This window comes from Orycteropus afer, unplaced genomic scaffold, assembly GCF_000298275.1.
Source record: "Orycteropus afer afer isolate SDZICR_OR568_19922 unplaced genomic scaffold, OryAfe1.0 scaffold00049, whole genome shotgun sequence".
In the NCBI taxonomy this organism is placed as follows: domain Eukaryota; kingdom Metazoa; phylum Chordata; class Mammalia; order Tubulidentata; family Orycteropodidae; genus Orycteropus; species Orycteropus afer.
Window position 1 is genome coordinate 12,985,473 of NW_006921636.1, and position 18,002 is coordinate 13,003,474.

The window sequence follows — 18,002 nt, forward strand, 5'->3', positions numbered from 1 at the left end:
TAGCCAATCATAGCATCAGAATTCTAAGCACGTGAGAGAGAGTGGGCACCTCCCAGAACATTGTTTTGTGCCACTCCCAACAGAAATACTCCAGGTGGACACCTTCAGCAATCAGGAGCTCCTCAGTTGCTTATAGAAAATCCCACCTTGGAGTTTACAACGACTTATGGGTAGAAAAACCACACTAAGTAATTTACTACACCACAGGGGGGAACTGATAATAAATATACATGGTCAGGAGTAATTAAGAGCTATAACAAAAAGTAAAGCAGGATAAAGTGATATAGAGTGAAAAAGACTCTCTTAGTTGGGGTGGCAGGGGAGACCCATCTGGGGGAACTCATATTTGAACAAAGACCTGAATGAAGAAGGAATTGTGGATAAGCAATGTTCCAAGCAGAGGCAACATCAGATACATAGTTCCCTCAGAGGGAACTATGCCTGGATGATTCAAGGAAATAAGAGTCCAGTACAGCCTGAGCACAGTTCCAGATCTATTAACTCAAGTTCAATGGTATTGCTAGCATGGGAACAGGTATCCCTGTTCTAGTTAGGGGGTTTACGTTGGTAGAGGAGCTAAGAAAAACAGTATCACTCAGTTACCAGGAGCGGGGGTGCAGAGTCAGACTGCTTAGATATGAATCCCCGTTCAGCCACGTCCAAGCTGTGAGCAAGTTATTTCACTGTTCTGAGCTTTGGTTTCCTCAGATATAAATGGTGATAATGTACCTGCTGGACAAGTTGGCTGTGACAATTAAATGAGATAACGCTTGTAAATCAAGTCATACATGTTCACTATTATTATCACCTTCTACTCCAAAGTCATTTTTAAATTTTATCAATCTCTGGTGGTGCAATGTTAGGAGTGCTGGTGGTATAGTGCCTAAGGTATTTGACTGCTAACCAGAAGGCTGGCGGTTCAAACCTACCAGCCCCTCTGAGGAAGGAAGACAGGGCAATCTACTTCTATAAAGATTTACCACCTCTGAAACCCAAAGAGGGTCGCTACAAGTCAGAATTGACTTGATGGCAGTGCGTTTGGTTTGGTTTGGTTTACTAAACAAAAGGTTGGCAATTTGAACCTACCCAGTGGTAACATGGTGGAAAGACCTGGTGATCTGTCCCTGTAAAGATTACAGTCAAGAAAACACTATGAGTCAGTTCTACTCTGTCATACGCGGTCACTACGAGTCAGAATTGACTTGACAGCATCCAGTGACAACAAGAGTATTCCTTGTTTATCTGAACCTTAAAACTGCATGTATTTTTTTCTAGAATACTAACCAATAGGATGGCAGTCATATAATAGGGAAATGAATTTTTTTTTAAGACTTTGAGTTTGCCTTCTCCAGAGTCATTTATAAAAATCAAAAGTTATCCTCCTATATAAATGGAATTGTATTTGCAGTACAGTTCAACAGAAATTCAGTCTCTCCTCAGTCACTTATGAGACACATGTAACAAGAAGGAAACATTGGTAAGGGATTTCACACTCATCACAGAATTCTAATTCTATGGCATTGCTATGTACATTAATACCAAGCCAATTTCCTGCAATTAAAGTCCACATATAAGTTTGAGGTATTTTCCATGGCTGGAAAGAGCGTGTGTTGTGATGCAGAAAGCAGGTCTGGCTTTTTGTTCTCTCAGGTCACATGCTCTGTAGTGTCTCTCTTTCAGTCCAAGTCATCATGTACACAGAGCCAGGTCTTTCTATAATGACTTGCAATTTCAGGCCACAACCAATGGTGTGTGTTAAAACACTTCACTATTCCCTGGAGGTTCTCACTGTCCATGTATTCCCTAAGTAAGGAGATAATATTAAGAAAGGATCTAACTTTGTGGTGGAGACTTGCTTAAATAAAATGAGTCTTGTCTTGCTTCTACTTTTAGAAAACCAAAAAACCCAAACTCACGGCCATTGAGTTGATTCTGACTCATAGAGAACCCCTCTGGGTTTCTGAGGCAGTAAATCTTTACGGAAGTAGATTGCTGAGTCTTCCTTCTACAGAGTGGCTCGTGGATTTGAACCACCAACCTTCTGGTCAGCAGTCAAATGCCTTAGGTACTGCGCGACTGAAGCTCCTTATAAAGGGTGGAAAGAAGGTAGAATGAGAAGTTGCCAGAAGTGTACTGATCATCTACTATGGCCCCAGGCACTATGTTAGGCTTTGGGAATTCATTAGGGATCTAGACATAGGCCTTGCCCTCAAGCATGTTATGAGACTTTCTTTACCTGAAGCTATAGTTTGGAATGACAGCTTAAACACATATTTGGTTCTGATTAATTCACCTGACAACAGTTGTTGTTGTTATGTGCTGTCGAGTTGGCCCCAACTCATAATGACTCCTCCTTGGGTTTCCGAAGTGGTATCACTACGGAAGTAGATTGCCCAACCTTCCGAGGAGTGGCTGGTGGTTTTGAACTGCCAGCCTTCTGGTTAGCAGTCAAGTGCCTTAGGCACTACACTACCAGAGCTCCTACTTGGCAGCTACTGAGAAAAAAAAAAAAAAGTATCACATTCTCCCCTTAATCTTTTTTCTAAGAGATGTTGAGAGATGGATAGCAGAGAACGGGCTTTTGAGAAACTTTAAATCCTGACTCAGCCACTTACCAGCACTATATGATGTAGGACAAAGGGAGCTAGAGCAAGTTATCTGAGTCCCAGTTATTCTCACCTGTAAAATGTGTAAAATCACAGAAATATTAAATGAGAGAACATTTACATATCTGCTGCTTAGTCAGTAGCAGCTACTATTATCAGCATCAATAGATTTGATGTTAGAACTTCTCAGTTAACAGTTTTCTTTCATCCTCTATCAGTTACTGAGCCTCTATAAAAATGGTGATGTGGTAGGGGTGTCTGACCTCCTTTAACTTCATGAGGGGGGGAAAGAATCACCATCAGCATCAGCTCAAGGCTGATTCCTACAAGGCAGAAGTCAGACATACCTCTGCTCTCCAATCTTGTTATCAATTCTGACACCAGTCATCCTTCCATGGCACTCTGTACTCTGCTGGGTACATTCATTGCAATGGCCATAGAGAATTCACAGACCAAACCATGATAATAGTGTTTATTAAGGAAGTAACAGATTACAACTTGGGATTAGAACGACTCAGAATACAGTTCTTGTCAGGATAGCTTCTAAACTATGGCCACAGGAAGGCCTCTCCCTGGTCCTTTGACCCTTCAGCCTCTTTGGTTGGCCCAGCCTCTGCCCTGCTTGGGAAAATGTTACAAAGCTCTTTAGCTCCACTGATAAATGCCCAGAAGCACCTCACTCCACCAGGAAGCCTCCTGCCCAAAGGCACTCAGCTCTCTCACTCCAGGGCCTCATGCACTTTCTTGTTCCATCTCCTGGTTCTGTTGCCTCTGTTGCTACTTCTCAATGTCTCTGACCATCTCTTGTGTTCTAGCTCTCTTTGTCTCTGGGGGTCTAGGAGGTTCTCAGAGCAAGGATTCTGGGTCCAAAGGACATGTTCCACCACAGCTCTGCTTTTTTGGCAGTAGTGAGGGACTCCCTTTCTGCCTCTGGGATGGTTCATTTTAAACCTAATGAAATGGCAAAACTGACCAATCCCCTTGGTGGCCACAAGCACCTTATTTCCATAGTCTCACCCAACCATTTTATTGGGAGTTACAAGAACTCAGTGAGAAAGGCCATATAAAAGTGATCTATCCACTGCAGCCTCTGCCATGAACAAGGAGAATTTAAAATGTTTTACTCTGGTTTCACTACATGCTTTATGCCTTACACAATGAAATTCTAGGTCAGGCATTCCCCTTCTGACTCAAGGTTACTGCTCCATAGGATTTTCAAGGCTGTGACTTTTCTGAAGCAGATCACCAAGCCTATATTCTGGATGGGTCCAAACTACCAACCTTTCTGCAAGTAGTGGAGTGCTTAACCATTTGCCCCATGCAGGGACACCTAACTTATCTGGAGGTAGGTGATTATATCTAAGGTAATGAGCTATGGGAGTGGGAGGCACCAGTTATGGTTCAGGTGACAGCCCTCATCATCTGGCTGGACCAGGACTAATTCCAAGCCAACTCTTGAGGAAATGCATCTTTTCCCACAAAGGGCAAAACATTCAGCTGGGGAGAAGAGGGAGAGGAGAGGCCTAGCTCCATTAGCAGAACCAACCCCTAAGACGGAATGGGCGGCAATTTTTGCCCATATCACCCCTGCCTGCCGCCTGAACAGCCTTCCAAATTACAAAAATGGGGGAGGGGGGGGGAAAAGGAAAAAAAAAAAAAAAACTCGTTGCCAGTCGGTTGGGACTCAGCAATCCTATAGGACAGAACAGAATTGCCTCAAAGGGTTTCCAAGGCTGTAATCTTCACAGATGCAGATTTTCCAGTCTTTCTCCAGCACAGCAGAAGATGAGTTCAAACCACTGAATTTTCAGTTCGCAGCTGAACGCTTAACCATCGCGCCACTAGGGCTCCTTGATATAAAGATGGAAAGCCCCTAAAAATCACCTACTAAAGTGAACTACCTCAACCTTTTTTGTTTGCAAAATTTGGTGTGTATATGCATTTCTCTGGCGATAGGATCTGCAGCTTTCATCAGATTCTCAAAAGTTTTCTAACATAGTCCCATTTCCTCACAGAACACATAGGGAAACTGAGGCCCTGAGGAAAAGGCAGTTGTTTCAAGTCAAAGGAACATCAAAGTCAAAGGCATTTCAATCACAACTCTGGCCTCATATTTATGGTCCTGGCCGTCTCAAAACTTCCTCGCTTCTCTGCAGGTCCTGAAGGGTCCCCAGGAGGCGAGGGCTGGTGTCTGAGCCCAGGAGATATCGCAGGCGGTCCAGATTCCAGTTACCAAGGAGACTCCGGCTGAGCGCCCTGACAGGGTTCCTTAGCAGGAAAACTCCCCACTCTGCCGTCACTCTTGCGCAACTCCGTTGCCTTGCTGACACCAACTAGAGGACCAAAAACAAGGAGACACCGAGCAGCGGCAGCAGTTGGGAGACTGAGAAAAATAACGCCTACTCACTCACCTGACAGCGAGGAGTAAGCAGTCACGCCCCAAAATCTGTTCCAGAACTAACCCATCGCGGACGAGTAGTGAGCTAAAAGAATAACAGGAAATTACGTAAGGCGCACGTGCTTCCTAGAGGGGCGGGTGCAGGGCGGCCGAGAGGAGCGGGCACCGCCCTGCGCCTGCGTATTTTGCTGCCTGGTGCTCTGCGGAGTCACTGGAGAAGGAGGAGCATGAGCAAGGGGCGGGGCGCGTGCTCGAGTGACGCAGGCGCAGTGCGACTCCGGAGGCGCGGGGTGCCAGCCTCAGGTTTGCATCCGGGTCAGTCAGGCGCCGCGATTCGGGAGAGACGATCTGAACTGACCGCACCGGATCACAAGAGCGCCCCAGCTGCGAGGAGGTAAGCGCTCCGAGGGCCCAGAAAGGGCTGCATCATCACGCCTTGGCCTGGAGGCCTGGATTCGCCGCAGGCGGCTGCCTCTGGGCTGCCCCGTCTCTCGTCGCGTCGCCTCCCGGCGCCGACTGCCTGGGCCGGGCCTGGGCCTCCCAGCGCCCCTTCGGCCTCAGTATGCCGGAGCTCCTCTCCTTTACCTTTTCCCGCCTTTCTTTCTTTTCGCTGCCGCCACCGGGTCCCGCTCCTTCGCGATCTCCCGCCTGGCGGTAGCTTCCCCTTTTCGCCTTCCTTGGCCGCCCTTCCCGCCCTTTCCCGCTGGTTCTGAGCCCCCAGTTGGCTGCCTGTTCAACTCCCCGCACGTCTTCTCCATCCTTTGAGCTTCGGCCGGACTCCAGCCTCTGGCTCTGGCCGGGGGAGTATCCTAAGAGGGGTAATTTGAAGCTGGAGGTCTGGGGCAGAAAGAGATAGGGACCTGGAGAGCTTCCCGCTCGACTTTGTACCCATTCTCTGAGGCGCTCCAGATTCTGACCCTATTTAACGGCAGAAGATCCGGATTTTGGTTGAAAGGAAAGAGTGTAGGGATTGAGTGTGTCTGTAGAGAGGGGTGTGAATAGGGTCTGTCCTGGGTGCCGATTGTTTCGACCGTACCCTGTTTGCCTCTTCCAGACGTGCTGGGCTGTTTTCCTCCCCAGGCGCTGCGCTTTTTGGTGGTCTGGAAAAGTTTCTGAATCTTGAACATTGCAATGAGACGCTTGCGTGCGGGTCTTGTTCTCAGGGCCCTGGAAATTTGGACCTAGGCTTCGGGTGCGAAGGAGCCCTGGTGGTTTGGCTGCTAACCGAAAGATCCGCGCTTCGAACCCACCGGCCACTCCGCAGGAGAACGATGTGGCAGTTTGCTTTCCTAAAGATTTACGGCCGATGGGGCAGTGCAGCTCTGTTCTTCAGAGTTGCTGTGAGTCGGAATCGACTTGCAGTGGGTTTGGGTTTTCAGGTTCGAGGTTGGTTAAAGCTGCGAGATACAAATAAGATTGGGACACATGCAGTTGGTTGAAAGTCAGGGAAAACCAGGAATTTGGCCTATTAATGAAGAATGACAAAACCAATTATCCCAATTAGTTGTACAATGCATGGGAAGGCAGGAATACAGAGGAAGGAGCGTAATAAGTCTTTTGTAATTACAAGCACTCTCTGATGTAGCTCCTAAGGTCATGGCTAAGATTCATCTTTTCTCAACATTCAAATTACCCGGGAAAAAAAAAGGTAGGTGATCAAAATGTTGAGCATCTGAAAATAGTTGAGATGGAACTAGGTTTTGGTTTTTGTTTTTAAATGATAGATCTTTTAGCGTCAACAGATGGTAAGTGAATTTATATTAATGTTTAGTGGTCACCTACAGTGCTTATTGATTCACTATATAATTAAAAAGCATTTCTGGTGGTGTAGTGGTTAAACCATTTGGCTACTAACTGAAAACTTGGTGGTTCGAACCTACCAGCCACTTCGTGGTAAAAAGATGAGGCAGTCTGCTTCTGTAAAGACTATACAGCCTTGGAAACCCTATGGGGTTAAAGGCTTGCTATGAGTCAAAATTGACTCGATGGCAGTGCGTTTGTTTTTTGTGTGTAATTGAAGGTTACCTTCCCCGGGTGCAAAGCCTGTCAGCGCAGTGTTAGTGTTATAGACTATAACTTAGAGGGCAAGAATGGGATTCCAGTCTTCACGGGAATGGTGGTCGCAGTGTGTCAGGTTCACCCTTAGATCCCTAGCATCCAGTCTAGTGCCAGGCACATGGTAGGCATTCTGTAAACGTTTGTAGAATGAAATTCTGCCTGTACAGTTCAGCAGTGTATACTTAGATGTGGTGTGTATATAAGTATTATTCTTTATTGGTATAACCTTGGTATATTCTGTCAAACATATTGTGACTCCCTGACCTTTGGAATTTTAGAGGTCTCACAATAACATCAAACCTGCCCTGAGAAATGAGCAGATAGGAAATCAGAGTGGACCCAAGGGTCACAGAGGGGCACTGCTCACTCTGAGAGTGCCATGGGGGGAGGGGGGGAGGGGGTTGGAGTTGGGGTAAGAGGTTAGAAATAAAGAGGTGAGGTGAATGCTTTGCTTAAAAAAGTCCCTTTTCTCTTTTTGTTTTCCTTCTTTCTGATTCCCTGTGGTGTGTTTATAGATACTGGTTTGCTTGTTTTCACTTCGAGATTTATTACCCTAGATGAAAAATAATTTGGAGATTAGATCCCAAGCGTTTATGAATCTGTTGTGTTTCTTGTTGCTTTGGTTGGTCCCCCTACCCCTTTCTAGTTTAAATGTACAAATCAAGGTGGAAGAAATGGAGAACTTTGGTTAATCAAGCTATTTGTTTAAGTGGAAATCATTTAAAGGTGCCACTACAAGGTTGGGCAATCCTGCTTCCTTAGTGATACTGCCTCAGAAACCCAAGGAGGGGTCGCTATGAGTCGGGGCCGACTCGACGGCACATAACAACAACAACAGAACAGCATTTTATGTTTTGACTAAATTTGTTCTGTACTTTTTCTTCATGAATCACAAGTATAGTTCATTTATTTTCCATCTTGTTTAATAAAGTATTCAAAGGTATAAAAACAAAATCAAGATATCAACCTTATGGGTAGAATGGGGGATAACTGGTAATTACTGAAACATGTTTCTAAACCTGCTTAATAATGGTAATGTCTTGTTCACTGAGACATGTCTTCTTGGATATTAATATCTAGGTTTGGATTGCTTTAGAGAAATGCTATCATGTGTCATGATGTTGTACTTAACTGAAATTACTGAGGTTAGATGAGGCAAGTACTCAGCAGCATTTTTAAGAATCAGAGTGGTCTGAGTTTCCCTTTTATTTCTGATACAAAGATTGTTTTGTCTGTAGGATTCTAGACTCCTTCAGCTAGAGAGACAGCGTCCCTCCTCAAATTACAAAACATACTGAAATGCAGAACTATTTTAGGTGATCTAGTATCTAAAACTTTGTAATAGGATATTGACATCAAGTACTTTAGATAGTTTAAATTCTACTATAACAAATACGCATTTTTTTGTTTCATGAGTTTCCTCTTAATAAAATTCCTATTTTCTAATTAGGAGCTCTGGTAGCATAGTGCCTTAGGCACTTAACTGCTAACCAGAAGACTGGTGGTTCAAACCCACCAGCCACTCCTTGGAAGGCAGGTTGGGCAATCTATTTCCGTAGTGATACTGCCTCGGAAACCCAAGGAGGGGTCGCTATGAGTCGGGTCGGACTCGACCGCACGTAACAGAAAGAACATTTTCTAATTGTCAACATTGAAGCTTCCTGTTAGAAATTTGCTTTATTTTTTTCTGATAAGCAGTATTTGTCTCAGGAATATAGATTTTCCCAAAAGTATGCTTTTGAACCCACCAGTTTTCATTTTGCACATCTTATTTTTGTTTTATTTTCTAGTATTAACGGGAACATCCATAGTAGTGTGAAAGCTTTCACAATGAAATCTGAAGCCAAGGATGGAGAGGAAGAGAGTCTACAAACCGCTTTCAAGAAGTTAAGAGTGGATGCATCAGGGTAATGGAATCTGCAATAGATTGTTTACTTGATTTAAATAGTCCTTTTCCTCTAAAGAGCTCTTTCTCTTCTAAAATTTCTTCCTTATTTATAGAAGGTATAAATGCTTGTAGTGGGGCATTCTGCCAAATTCTCCACAGTATTGTTTTTCTTAAAACAATTTTTTTTCTCAGTTAAAATTCGAAAAGTAATGGTTCATTTCTACTCCAAGATTTGTGTTTTGCTTTCTCTGAATTTTGAGGAGGATTTCCCCTTCTCTCTTCTTAATCAAAGATTATCAAGCATTGTCCCATCATAGATTGCCTCATACACCTCAAGGGAATCACAGTATTTTTTCACAAAAGTGAATTGACTCAATAGAAATCTATAAAGACTTTGTAGATTTCATGGGGTCTGATTCCTGAGCTGATCACTATGGAAACCTCTATTCAGTAGGGGTCTGTCAGTGAGATCAATAATCTTGGACCCTGTGGCCAGACTAATTAGACGCCTTTAGACCAGCTGCTGTCTGAGTGTTAATAAATTCTCTTTGCAGAGTATTCTGTGCTGGACTCTTCTTGCCCTCCTCAGTCTTTGGTCCAGGCCAGATATGTCAAATTTTTAATGGATATAAGAACTTTCCTTGTCATATATGAAAACTAAACACTGGAAGCACAGAGTAGAGCACTCCACAACCAGCAATAATAATATCACTAACATTTATCACTCACTGAATCCCTAAGCACTGGGATAAGTGCTTCATATACATTACGCCATTTAATATCCACTACTACTCTAGGAGATAGATACTATTATAATTCTAGTTTGCCGATAAAGTGAGTCATTTGCTTAAGGTCTTATTGTTAATGGCAGAGCAAGGATTTGACCCAAGAAGTCTGTCTCCAGAGCCTTAATCACTCCTTTATATAGTACCTTGAAGATGACATGAAGGATTACATGCAGTAGTTGGCAGATGTTGTTGTTGTTAGGTACCGTTGAGTCGCTCCAACTTGTAACGACCTTATGTACAACAGAACGAAACACTGCCTGGTCCTGTGCCAGTCTCACAGTTCTTGCTATACCTGAGCCCGTTGTTGTAGCCACCGTATCAGTCCATCTCGTTGAGGGCCTTCCCCTTTCTCACTGATCCTCCACTCTACCAAGCATTGTATCCTTCTCCAGGGGTCTCTTCTGACAACATGACCAAAGTAGGTGAGACAATGTCTGGCCATTCTCATTTCCAAGGAGCATTCTGGCTGCACTTCTTCCAGGACAGATTTGTTTGTTCACCTGGCATGCAGTACAATGTAATATATGTGAGATGTTTTTAATAGATGTTTACCTATGCTAGTGTGATTTTTGGCCTACCAAATGAGATTTATCCTGATATGTGTAGTAGATATCGTACATGCTTCGATTTTGCTTCCATGATAGTTAGTACTTTTCTTCTCCCATTGGTTTATCTAATATGGTCGTCTTGCCCATTAATTGATTGGTACTTAGAGAAATCATTTTGGGAAACTAGGAAGCAAAGTATAGAAGCTGATTGTTTCCAGATTGTGGTCACACTCTTATCTGGTATGGAAACAATTTTATAAATAATCAGGAAAATATGTTCAACCATTTCAGCAGGTAACATATCAGGAGGTAGCTTATCAGGAAAATAATATTCAACCATTTCAGGAGGTAGTATATGATCAGAAGTCCAAGCTGCACAGAAAGCACTGGCAGAAAACAAAGTTCATGGAATTGGTGGAATACCTAGTGAGATGCTTCAGCAAATGGATGCAACACTGGAATTGTTCACTCTTTTATGGCAAGAAATTTGGAAGACAGCTATCTGGCCAACTGAATGGAAGAGATCCATATTTGTACCCATTCCAAAGAAAGGTAGTCTAACAAAATGCAGAAATTATTGATCAATATCGTTAATATCACACACAGGTTAAATTTTCCTGGAGAAGATCCAAATAGTTGCAGCAGTACATTGATAAGGAACTGCCAGAAATTCAAGCTGGATTCAAAAGAGCACATGGAATAAGGAATATCATTGCTAATGGCAGATGGATCCTGGCTGAAACCAAAGAATACCAGAAAGATGTTTACCTATGTTTTATTGGCTAGGTAAAGGCACTTGACAGTGGATCATAAAAAATTATGGGTAACATTGTAAAGAATGGGAATTCCAGAACACTTAATTGTGCTCATGAGGAACCTGTACATAGAACCAAGAGGTAGTTGTTAGAACAGAACAAGGTGGTATGGTATGGTTTAAAATCAGGAAAGGCATGATCAGGGCTATATTCTTTCACCAGACTTACTCAATCTGTATTCTGAGCACATAATCGGAGAAGCTGGGCTGTATGAAGAAGAACACAGCATCAGGATTGGAGGAAGACTCATCAACAACCTGCCATATGCACAACCTTGCTTGGTGAAAGTGAAGAGGACTTGAAGCACTTACTGATGAGGATCAAAGACTACAGCCTTCAGTATGGATTGCACCTCAATATAAAGAAAGCAAAAATCCTCACAGTTGGACCAATAGGCAACATGATAAAAATGGAGAAAAGATTGAAATTGTCGAGGATTTCAATTTACTTGGATCCATAGTCAATGCCCATTTTAAGCAGCAGTCAGGAAATTAAATGACATATTACATTGGACAAATCTGCTACAAAAGACCTCTTTAAAGTATTTAAAAGATGTCACTTTTAGGACTAAGGTGCACCTGACCCAACCCATGGTATTTTCAGTTGCCTCATATGCTTGTGCAAGCTATATAGTGAATAAGGAAGACTGAAAAAGAACTGATGCCTTTGAATTATGGTGTTGGCAAAGAATATTGAATGGACTGCCAGGTGAACGAACAAATCTGTCTTGGAAAAGGACAGAATGCTCCCTAGAAGCAAGGATGGTGAGGTTTCATCTCACATGCTTTGGACATGTTAAAAGCATGGAACAGTCCCTGGAGAAGGACATCATGCTTGGTAAAGATCAGTGAAAAAGAGGAAAACCCTTAATGAGATGGATTGACACAGTGGCTGCAGCAGTGGGTTCAAGCATAGCAGTGATCGTGGAGATGGTGCAGGACCAGCAGTGTTTCATGCTGTTGTACATAGGGTCACTGTGAGTTGGAACTGACTCAGCACCTGAGAACAACAATGCATAAACACACACACACCAACATATACAACATCCCTTAGTGTATATACTTATAGAAATAACTTTTGGTACATAGAAGGCTCTTTTTGGATGTTGTAAGAAGTTGGAAGATAACGTTAAGCTATTTTCTTGCTCCTGAATATTACTTGGAACTTAAGAAAAAAAAAAAATCATCTGTATAGTATATGGTCCAAAATTATATATTTGTAGCATGTGATCTGCCTGGGATAAAATTACAGGAAAAAAAGGAACAATGGAGAGCAGTCTGAGAGAAGCAAATAGATTGGAATGAGTGAGTCATTGCCATGACTAAGCAGAATAAGACTTGAATAGTCCATCATACGTTTCTAGTCGTTTAGCATTGTTGCTCATTTGCAAATGGGACATGTGAGGGACTGGCTCATAACTAAACAAACCGTGCCAGGAATTTAGCCTGATCCTGTTCAACAGGTCTTGATCCCTAATATTATTTGTCTTATCAAGACAAATCTATATGTTCATTATAAAACAATATAATCCTTTCTACTTAACCATAAAATAATACAGACTAGTAGTAGAAAAATTTACAACAAAAAAGTATTAAAAAATCAGTTTACCATAACCTTTGTTAGTATTTTGATTTCTTCCTTTCTTCCCCTTCTTTATGTAATACCATACACATGTTTTTTCACATTGAGAGCATAATATATGGTGTTTATCCATGCTATTTTCTCTTAACACTATATTCTGAACATTTTGTCACATCATAAACATTCTTTGTACACTTAATTTTTAATGAATTCCTCATACTCCATTTTACAGATGTGTGTTATATATTTGTATTTCTACTATTGGATATTTAGTTTATTCCCACAAACTTGATATTTTATGTTTTAGTGAACATTTTTCTACCTTAATAGATTAATGTCTCCTTTCTAACAGATTTTTTTCGGTCCCATTGCCTGTTTTGTAGAGCTCATTATGTATATGTGTATGAACAGGTCAAGAAGGCTTTACTGCAGAATGTTAATGTTGGTAATCTCTTTGTTGTGAGATTAGAGACAATTCTCTTTTACATTTTTTCATGTTCTTTACTGTTACCTGTGTAATTTTAAACCACAGAGGTTTAATTGAGTAATGTTTGAAGTTTATTTGTTGTCAAAATTAGGCTATTTTTCTAAAAGTTGTAATATTGGAAAATGTACTTATTTTCAGATTAGATGGAGTCTTTGTTGTTTACTCCTAAACTTAGTTCCTATAGCTCTAGTTTGTCAGCGTAAAATAAGTGATCAATTTCATTAGCATTCTGGCTGGTCATAAGGCCTGATCTGTCCCAGATAAACAGCCTAAAAGTCTATTTATAGTCTGCTGCTGGGTATAGTTAAGAATCGTTCTTTGGCTTTTGCTTTTGCAACCAGGTACTTTAGGGATTGTCTAAGTGTAGTTTTGGAGGAAAAATTACACTAAAAGGTGACCAGTTTTTGAGAACTCCAACTTGAGAGCAAATAAAGTTAGTGATAAAAGCTGTATTTGGGTAGGTGAGAGCAATGAGTTTTTGCTTTACAGTTTTCTGTAGCAGTAAACTTTGATCTTGTATTTCAGGTCCATAGCATCTCTGTCTGTTGGAGAAGGCACAAGTGTTAGAACATCAGTCAGAACAGCTGCAGACGATACCAAACCTAAATCCACATGTGCATCCAAAGACAGTTGGCATGGGTAAGAGGTGCTTACTGTAGATGATTTTCATCCTGATACCTTAAAATATTACTGGATTTTCATTCCTGAGTGCCCAGAAGAGTATGCTGTGGATATTATGAAAACCAAACCAAACTCACTGCCGTCGAGTTGGTTCCAGCTCACAACAACCCTCCTTGGGTTTCCCAGGTGGTATCTCTACGGAAGTAGATTGCCCAGTCTTCCTTCCGAGGAGTGGCTGGTGGATTTGAAGCGCCAGCCTTCTGGTTAGCAGTCAAATGCCATAGGCGCTATGCTACCAGAGCTCCCGCTGTGAATATTAGTAGTTTTAAAACAGTGATGGAAAATACTTTATTTGGAGAGTTATATTTAATGATACTGATTCTTGGAATTTATCTGCTTCATAGTCAGTTTTTATAAACGTTCTGTGTGTGCTTGAGAAGAAAAAATCCCACACTCTACTTCTGAAAACTAGCCATTGGAAACACTGTGGATCACAATGGTCCTATCCAGGACAGACGATGGGGATGACACAGAACCAGGCAGCATTTCCTACCCTTATGCATGGGGTCTCCATCAGATGGGGGCCAACTCGATGGTAGTTAATGTGTGTGTGTCAGCTTAACCTATCAGTAACAGATTTGTTGACTCTCCTCTGTGACTCTCCTCTGATATGCCAAATTTTCCCTTAAGTTCTATAGTTTCCCTTTATGTATTTTGAATCTGTTTTGTTAGATTCATACAAGTTTAGAATGCTTTCTTCCTGGTGAATTGAAACTTTATGTAGTGACATTATTTATTCCACATAATAGCTTTTGTTTTGAAGTCAGTTTTGTCTAGTTTTAACATAGCTAATACAGATTTCTTAGTATTTGCCTACTGTATCTTTTCCCATTCTTTTATTTTTATTCATTCTGTATTTTTAAATTTTAGGTGTGTCTCCTAAATAACATGGCTAGGTTTTGTCTTTTTCAGTCTGATAATTTGTTTTTTATACTGATAGGTTTAGTACATTGACATTTATTTTGATTATTAATATTTTTGGACTTGTTTCTACTGTTTTACTTTATGTATTTGTATTGCTTTTTTCTTTTCTTTCCATATATTCTTTTTTTGTTTTGTTTTTAAATGTTTGCTTGTATTACATACTTTGTTTTTTTCAACTTTTATTGTGGTGAAACATACACAGCAAGACATTCCCCAACATAACAACTTCCCTGTTTAGAGCTCAGGGGCCTTGATGACGTTTTTAAACAGACAGTGTTTGATTAGATCTATCTACATGTTTATAATTTCTTTGCTCACCATTCTTGTATCTCACACATGCCATATGGGATCATTTTCTTTTTTCCTGAAGAACTTCCTTCAGAAGCTCCATTAGTGAAGGTCTGTTAGTGAGATGATCCTGTATTATACAGCTGCACATAGAATACATAAGACTGATATCCCCAGAAGTTACGTAGCATGATACCCTATTAAATATACCTAGCCACTCCTCAGAAGGAAATGGGGCAATCTACTTCTGTAGTGATACTGCCTCGGAAACCCAAGGAGGGGTCACTATGAGTTGGGGCCGACTTGACGGCACATAGCAACAAGAACAACAGCCTTGATTTAGGAGCTCTGGTAGTGTAGTGCCTAAGGCATTTGACTGCTAACCAGAAGGCTGGCGGTTCAAACCCACCAGCCACTCCTCAGAAGGGAGATGGGGCAATCTACTTCACTAGTGATACTGTCTTGGAAACCCAAGGAGGGGTCACTGAGTCGGGTCCGACTCCACGGCACATAACAACAATAGCCTTGATTTACCTAAAAATGTCCTTATTTCATTCTTGTTTTAGTAAGATAGAGTAGATGTACCTGAAACCATATTTCTAGGTTGACATTTATTTTCTTTTGGCACTTTTTAGGGTGTTTCTCATTGTCCTCTGGCATTATTGTTAATATTGAAAAGCCTGCTTTTCATCTAGTTGTTTTGGGAATGATCTGCCATTAATCTCTGGCTGCTTTTAACATCTTCCTGTTTTTGTGTTCTGTGGTTTTATATCTAGATAGGGATTTTTTTTATTTGTCATATTTCAAAAGAAAAGAATATAGATTCTTCTCTTTCATCATTTTGGAAAATTTCTCAGCCATTATCTCTTTAAAAATCTCTTGTCTTAGATTTTTTCCACATATCTTTCTCTGTGCTTCCTCTTAGGACAGGGGCCAACAAACTTTTTGTAAAGAACCAGATAGTAAATATTTTAGACTTTGGAGATCAAGAGGCAAATTGAGTCTGTCGTGTAGGTAAATGACAAGAGAGAGCTCCTGTCCTGTCCTTTTCTGCCTCATTGCTTGTGAGCCATCCTGGATGGTAGGTGCGCTTGGTGCCCACTTACTGAGACATTCTTCAAACAAAATTACCTCAAGGGGAGCCTGGTAGGACGGGGTGGGGGTGTAATGCTGCGATCAGTTTTGTTCTCTGTCCTTGTGACACGTAGATCCCGGCATGCCCTTCTCCTGCAGAGCCTGGCCATTTCAATTGGGGTAGCTGGCCTAACTCTCAGACTGAGGTTCTACCTCTCACTGCCCAGCAGTTGCTGACAGCAGGGCCTCAACGTATAGGTGGTGACAGAGTGGGCCCTGGGCAGTGGTAAGACATGTCTACTGGCCAGGAAGGCATGTGCAGGTAGCAGAGAGAACAGGAGTGGAGGAGGATGCCCCAGCTTGGTCTCTGTGCCTCAGTGTGCCAGCCCACTGGAGCAGTTCCCTCAGGCTGTATAAAAACAGATGGGGGGCTGCTTTTGACTCACAGGCTCTCATTTTCTAACTATTGTTACATATATTCAGATTTATCTTTGAGTTCACTAATTATCTTTTGAACTGTGTACACTTGACTAGTTTAATTTGAACTTTTTTTTTTTTAAAGTTCTTTTTGGTTCTTTTTTAAATTTGTTTGGCAGTCTTGATAGTCTTCTTTTCTTTGCTCAGTTCTTTTATTTCAATGTTATATTGTATATCTGATAATTCCCAATATCTGAAAACCTCAGAAAGTCTAAATCTGTTTGTCAGAAGGTCATCTGAGATAGAAATGAATCTTACTAAAAGCTACTGCCTGTTTTCTAACAGTGGACTAGCGGCCATCTGCAGCATTAGCCTCCCAGTGGCACTGAAGCTCCCGTACCCAGGGCCTGAGGCACAGCATTTAGGTTTTAAAGCTTCAGTTAAGTTATCTGTGCAAGATTCTTCCCCAGACCTGATGGTCAAAGGTTCCCCCAATCTAGGGTTCTGCACTGAATGTTTGGCCCAAGTAATTGAATAAGAACTACCTTTATTTCACCTCTTTCTGTAGCATGCAAATAAGGGGATGTTGAAATTTCTGAGACTTGGGAGGCTTGAAAATGGAGACAGCACATCTCTTTAGAGAAAATATATGACTTTTACCTCCTAAACCTGAGAAGAGGTAAATTCCTGACTTAGTTATAAATGAACCGATTCAGGAGGGCTCCATATCCCACCATCTGTTTTTCTTCTCTTCTTAGGTCTACAAGGAAGTCTTCACGAGGAGCAGTGAGAACGCAGCGTCGTCGACGTTCTAAATCTCCTGTCCTTCATCCTCCGAAGTTCATACATTGCAGTACAATGGCTGCTGCTTCCAGCAACCAGCTAAAGCACAAAAGCCAGACTGACTCCCCTGATGGCAGCAGTGGGCTGGGAATCTTGACCCCTAAAGAGTTCAGTGCAGGAGAATGTGCTCCGTCTCTTCCTGATGCTAATCCCACAGGGGCACTCGCTGAGCCTTTGAGAACTTCGGTTCCAGGGCTCCCATCAGAGATTAAAAAGGAAGACGACTCTGTTGCTACCCAAGTCTCCCAAGCAAGTCTCAAGGCCAATGATCTCTCTGACTTTCAGTCTGTTTCCAAGTTAAATCAGGGCAAGCCATGTGTGTGCGTAGGCAAGGAGTGCCAGTGTAAGAGATGGCATGACATGGAAGTATACTCCTTCTCAGGCCTGCAGAATGTCCCACCCTTGGCCCCAGAACGAAGATCCACGCTCGAGGACTACTCTCAGTCACTCCACACCAGAACTCTGTCGGGCTCTCCTCGCTCCTGTTCTGAGCAAGCACGAGTCTATGTGGATGATGTGACCATTGAGGACCTGTCAGGGTACATGGAGTATTACTTGTATATTCCCAAGAAAATGTCCCACATGGCAGAAATGATGTACACCTGA

General features: G+C 42.0%; 1 protein-coding gene across 1 annotated transcript; it reads left to right on the forward strand.

Annotated features, from left to right (window-relative positions):
• Positions 1 to 8,892: 8,892 nt before the first annotated feature.
• Positions 8,893 to 18,002, forward strand: OSER1 (oxidative stress responsive serine rich 1). Its single transcript, XM_007938412.2, has 3 exons — positions 8,893 to 8,969; positions 13,695 to 13,808; positions 17,312 to 18,002. Exons 1-3 carry the CDS (start codon positions 8,893 to 8,895, stop codon positions 18,000 to 18,002), a joined length of 882 nt encoding a protein of 293 aa, XP_007936603.1.